Source organism: Lepisosteus platostomus, chromosome 10 (genome assembly GCF_059453375.1).
Source record: "Lepisosteus platostomus isolate fLepPlt1 chromosome 10, fLepPlt1.hap1, whole genome shotgun sequence".
Taxonomy (NCBI): Eukaryota; Metazoa; Chordata; class Actinopteri; order Semionotiformes; family Lepisosteidae; genus Lepisosteus; species Lepisosteus platostomus.
This window is the reverse complement of record NC_142620.1, coordinates 24,608,438-24,613,894: the sequence shown is the minus strand read 5'-3', so window position 1 is coordinate 24,613,894 and position 5,457 is coordinate 24,608,438. Positions and strand designations below refer to the sequence as shown.

The 5,457-nt window shown below is 43.1% G+C and overlaps 2 protein-coding genes across 3 annotated transcripts; one reads left to right on the top strand and one right to left on the bottom strand.

Annotated features, from left to right (window-relative positions):
- Positions 1 to 315: 315 nt before the first annotated feature.
- Positions 316 to 3,543, bottom strand: LOC148653627 (uncharacterized). The gene is made up of 4 exons (XM_088648876.1): positions 3,324 to 3,543; positions 1,955 to 2,055; positions 1,768 to 1,866; positions 316 to 1,064 (listed from the first exon to the last, which is right to left on the bottom strand). The coding sequence occupies exons 1-4, from the start codon at positions 3,364 to 3,366 to the stop codon at positions 606 to 608; spliced, it is 702 nt and encodes a 233-aa protein (XP_088505002.1). The 5' UTR covers positions 3,367 to 3,543; the 3' UTR covers positions 316 to 605.
- On the top strand, positions 2,906 to 4,893 carry LOC148653626 (uncharacterized). Of its 2 annotated transcripts, none has more exons than XM_088648878.1 (5): positions 2,906 to 3,196; positions 3,380 to 3,430; positions 3,537 to 3,683; positions 3,795 to 3,881; positions 4,363 to 4,893. In XM_088648878.1, exons 1-4 carry the CDS (start codon positions 3,094 to 3,096, stop codon positions 3,821 to 3,823), a joined length of 330 nt encoding a protein of 109 aa, XP_088505004.1. In that variant the 5' UTR covers positions 2,906 to 3,093; the 3' UTR covers positions 3,824 to 3,881; positions 4,363 to 4,893. The 2 variants fall into 2 exon arrangements, with proteins under 2 accessions (XP_088505004.1, XP_088505003.1); XM_088648877.1 differs by having other exon boundaries at positions 4,360 to 4,884.
- The last annotated feature ends 564 nt before the right edge of the window (positions 4,894 to 5,457 follow it).

Sequence of the window (5,457 nt, the reverse complement as noted above, 5' to 3'; positions counted from 1 at the left end):
ACGGCGCATCCCTCGCTTTAGGTGTGTGCAAGTGTGTATTGGTTTGGAAGGGGACCATGTCTGCCGCGGGGTTGAGTGCGCTCTATTATAACCCTAGGAAATTGGGTAGTTACGGCGGCGCGGGGAGTCTGTTGCGGGCCGCGAGATCCCGGGGTGTGAGCGGCGCCAGCCGCGGCCGGGTGGTCGAGTGGTTGTCCGGCCAGGCTGCTTATACGCTGCACAAGCCGTGTCTCAAAAGCAGCAGGGGTGCAAGCACACACACACACACTGACTGCGTAAAGTCTCACGGAAAGAATTCGCAGGACAAACACCATGTGAAATGTGAACCACTTTATTTCAACAGTGGGTTTTCAAACACAGAAACAGCGCAGCAGCACTTTTTACACAAGTTACAGACTCCAGTTTGCAAGTATGTGAAATGTGAACCGCTTTATTTCAACAGTGGGTTTTCAAACACTGAAACAACGCAGCAGCACTTTTTACACAAGTTACAGACTCCAGTTTGCAAGTATGTGAAATGTGAACCGCTTTATTTCAACAGGGGTTTTCAAACACTGAAACAACGCAGCACACATGCATTTCCGGCTCCTGTTTGCATTCAACAATTAAATGTTGGTGCGGAAAATTAGTTCGGTACGCGTAACCACCCCCCCCACATTGCTGAGAAACTTTGCGGCATCTGAAAAAGCATTCATAACCCCCTTCCGCTCCCCGTGTCTAAAGCCATGCGAACCACACTGGGCGATCAGATCTAGCAGGGCAAAAAAATTTGCCTGCGTAATCAGCGGGATGGTGTTACCACAGGTTCTGTGCAAAACACGCTGTATTTTGGAATACACACTGTAGAACACCCCAGGCTTCCTTTTCTGATCTGAAAACATCAGATCTGCAATAATTTCACTCAAGTTCTCGACATACACATCTATCTCTTTAACAAATTTAAGGACATTAGCATTCGACTCTTTGTTTTGCATATCAAGCTTTGTAGAGAGAAGCACTCTTAGTAAGAATTCAGACGTATACATTCGAAATTCTTCATTCTTCGGACGATGGCACACCCGGGTCTGTAAAACAGAATGAAATCTGTATTCACATTTTACATAGATCTTTTTTTTTGCGTCTGTAAAAATAAGAATAGTGTTTCTTTTGCAACTCATCAAAAGTCACGTCTACTAATTTTTCATCCAGCTGTTCAAGGGTGGCGTGTACATGCTCGTATGAGGAGCGGTCCTCAATTATATTTTTTAGCAACTGTTTTATGCCCCGCTCAGTGTCATTTGTAATGGTGTACGAACCCAGACACCGGGCGGTGTACAGAACAGCCGATAAAATTCGGGCTAAACTGAGAGACTTATACATTTCTAAAGTGGCAAACGTCACGTCTTCACACCCATCTGCGTAGCCGCCAGACAGCCATGTGTGACCCCGCTGCCCGGGATGGTCAATCAAACAGGCCGGGCAGTCATCAACCAGGACCCCCTTTAAACAGTGTTTGAAGATGCAATAAACTACTGCTTTCACAATCTGGGGCATAACATCGGGCTCATTAGGGACATGGGCATCAGCTTTATTAACATTTGGGCGAACACACAAGCATAGACACGAGACATTCACTTGTGTCGGTAGGCTGAAGATTGACCCGTCCACATCCTCTTTATTCTATTAAAGGAAAAAGAAAAGGAAGGCTTAACAAAATAGACATGCTTTGTACCTAAAATATCGAGCATTTAACGCACTTTTGAGCTAAGGTTTTTCGTTAATATTTACCATTTGTAGCGTGGTATCATCGCTAGCACCCGGCTGTTCTTCAACATCTGGTACCCCAGCTGAACTCACACAGGGCGCAGAGGGTGGGGTCGGGTTTTGCTAAAAAGAAGACCAAGTATTAAAATGACATACGCTAAGCACCGATACAACAATTCCACGATCAGAAAAAAATATTTTAGCCGCCTACCTCTTCACTTTGTAGAGTAGCGGACCCCGTTGTTTCTCCACACAAAGAAGCCATCTCAGCAGCTCCGCGGTGTCTGACAGCTCCAAGCACGCACTGCGGCCCTGTCAGGCCGGAGCGTTTAAGAATATGTGCCAATGGTGTAACACGCCTACATAACACAAGACATTTTTCAATTGGTTGTGATGACCCCCCTGATTTATCGAGAGCGAAAAGTATTCACATATCAGTTTATAAGTTTTAAAGTATTAACACACAACGCAAACACAAATGATGTGTTTCACCAGAAAATAAATTTTAAACACGCGGGGTTGGTCTTAAAGTTTTTAAAATAACGTAATAAGACACAGTTTATTTTTAATAACACATTCGCGACAGCTTTATCGAAAGTTTGAGATAAATTTCCACACAGCGCAAGCATAAAAGTCTTTAAGGTATTAACAGGCAACAAATGATGGGGTGTTGTTCTTCATACTTTAACGGATTGGTCCTAAAGTTTTAAAATTGTTTCCCAGTAGAGATCATTTGTGATGTTATTGGAGCAGTGTGTGTGGGGGATTAGTTAAAGGCTCTGGAATGCAGAGTGGGGGGGAACCCAGGGAAAGTTTACAAACATTTTAAATTCACATAAAGTTTTCTAATTTACAAGCACCACATGTATTTCAGGCAAAAATGTTCTTAACAGCGCAGCGCGAAAAAATAAAACCTCAAAACGTCAAGCTTTTTTTTGTGAACACGTCCCTATAAAGAACAGATACATTTTCTTATAGCGTTAATAAAAAACATTTTGCTTGATAATATTCTTAGCGCTCTGGTGGTGAATCAAACAAAGACACCGTGGCACATTTTCGCCATGTTTTAACAGCTATGAAATTTAGACACCGTTGTATGTCTTAAAATAATATAGATTTTAATATTATATCGATCTAAAACGTTTTCTAAAATGTTTCTTAAAATAATTTCTACAGACCAGTACGTGCACCCCCAACGATACCTAAGATTAATGGTTTTATGGGGGGGCCATGTGTGTTTCTTAGAAGATAATGTTTATCGGATTGAGTATAAGTACCAGCGGTTTAACAGGCGAAGTTTTGGCTGGATTCCAATTCCTACAGTCTCACGTTATCGCCTAACTCGTCAGAATGGATCACGCTGATCAATTACAACAGTCTGAAGATAGTCTATTTACAGACTTAACACTGTTCGACTTGATAGACGAAGACGAGGATTCCACGAATTTCAGCGGTATGTATATCTGGCTTATTGTGAGACAATTACAACGTCACGGTGCATGTCTCGTGTTAGCTATAGTTACAAAACGTTGTATAATATTTGTATACTAGGCAATATTGAATGATTATAATGGAATTACCGGGGAGTTGTGCCGTAATGTGGTCGTGACTGTGTGTATCCATTCATTTCCATTAGCCCCGAAAAACACAGCTGTAAAAAGACCAGTTACGGCGCAGCACAACACTGGTGAGTAATTACGACAATGTTTTGAATAACGCTTTACGACCATGTGAGTCTTAAAGACACAGGGGTATATACTCCACACCAAAACTCGTATGTGTCTATTCCGCAGACGCGGGCGAAGGGACAAGTCGCTACACATTTAAAAAACCTCGTTTGGGGTTTGCATTACCAACCCAAAACTTTGTGGAGACACATGCAGATGTTCACGTCATACCAGACGGTGCGGGGGATATTATCAGATCGCCTGAGAGAAGAGGTCGGTATTATATAAAACATTCTTTTAGCATGGCCATTTAAACGTGTCTATAATAAAAATCCCCACCGTTTTTCAATTTTTTCACTAATGGTATTTTCCCACTCCGTTCAGACCCCGGACCTTCAAAAAATAAACTGTGACGAGCCAACAAGTTAACTGGGGCAACGAGCTCAAAACGTCTGAAATCAACAAGCAAAGGTTAATATAATTTAAGCGTGGTCAAGATGTGTTATGATCCACTTACGGTAAACGTTACTTCTTTTGTTAGGATGTTAATTCGCTGAAAGATCCTACTTCGCGTAGTTTTCTGTTTGGGAGTGTTAAAAAACCTTATTTTAAAACTGCTTAGCTTTTAAAGTTTAAAGCGACTGGTCTGTGCGAGGGTCTACAGGCCGTTAACCACGCCGCTTGACCCAGTAGCGCCACCACAGCCGTCAAGGAAACCGGTGTAACAATATGTCCGGGTAACTTGTTCCATTCACCCGCAGCCCTTTGTGTAAGGATGCGCCACATGTGTGGCGTTTTTATCATAGTTATCGTAGTTTTCTGACTTTGACAGTTTAGATTTCATTGATTGTTGTGTTGAAAAGTCTTTTATTTTTATCACAGTGTAGTTTTCAGATTTTGAGATGTGGAGCATTGGCGTGGTAATAAAAAGTCTTATTTTTCCACACAGCAGCTGTATCGACGCGTGGCGAAACAAATGTGGCGGAAACGTCGGACCCTAAGGTGGTGACTGCATCGGAGACGGCTGTTAAGACGCTGACCAAAGCCAGACGTGTCAAGCCTTCGGAGCGAAATAATAACGCGCCTAAAGACTTGGTGTTGGGTGATGTGCTAGATTCAGTGCGCGGTATTACACAGTCACTATCAACGGCGATCACTAATGAGGTGTCCAAAAAACGAGCTTTAGAGCGTCTAAGAGCGGTTTTAGCCAGTGTACAGACCTTGTTTCCAAAACAGATCCAGGTTTTCACCGCTAACCTCTTAGATATAATTTCTACAGAAGATGCCGCTCTAAACTCAGGATTTCAGACCATGATGATGATATTTCATGCTTCATTGGTGCAAATCCCCGGTGATAAATGACTAAACATGCGGTCTAAAAAGTGCTTAAAAGACCGAGCGCTTGCCAACAGCAAGCGTTTGTACATAAATAAAAGAATTAAACTGGCAAAAGCATGTTTGTTGCGTCGTCAAAGATTCAGAGAGAGGCATCAGGTTTCCCAAGGGCCGCCCGAACCACGTAATGAGAATGCCGTGGTAGAAAATAACTTAAGGCCCGAGGTTGTTGTAGCAGAACAGGAAGTCGGTAACCGAGAACCGGTTGTACTGAACGATCTGAATCAGGTTGGTGGCGGTGCAGGGGCGAATAGAGACCCCTTAGTTTTCCTGGAGCGTATACGTAGTTATAACAGGTCTTATAATAACAACAGAGCACCATGAAGAATTTCGTTTTGTTAATCTCGATAGAATAACCTCGTATGTACAGGCTATAGACGCTGTGCATGGTGCAGTCCAGAGAATATTGGATGAACTTTCTCCAAACATCGGGGCGAATGATTTTGTACAGCTGCGTTTGACTGCGGGTGGTTTTAACAAACCCTTGTTCTCATGCAGGAGACACCCCGGAGAATTAAATGCTGCCGATTTTGTAAGCCACATCTCGGACCTCTTACAGAGCCACACAGAGGTTCTCACCGATGACAGCCTCCGCTTAGTGGTGACGATAGTTAGGAATATGCAGGGGGGTGCCCGCCGAAGATTTAAATCC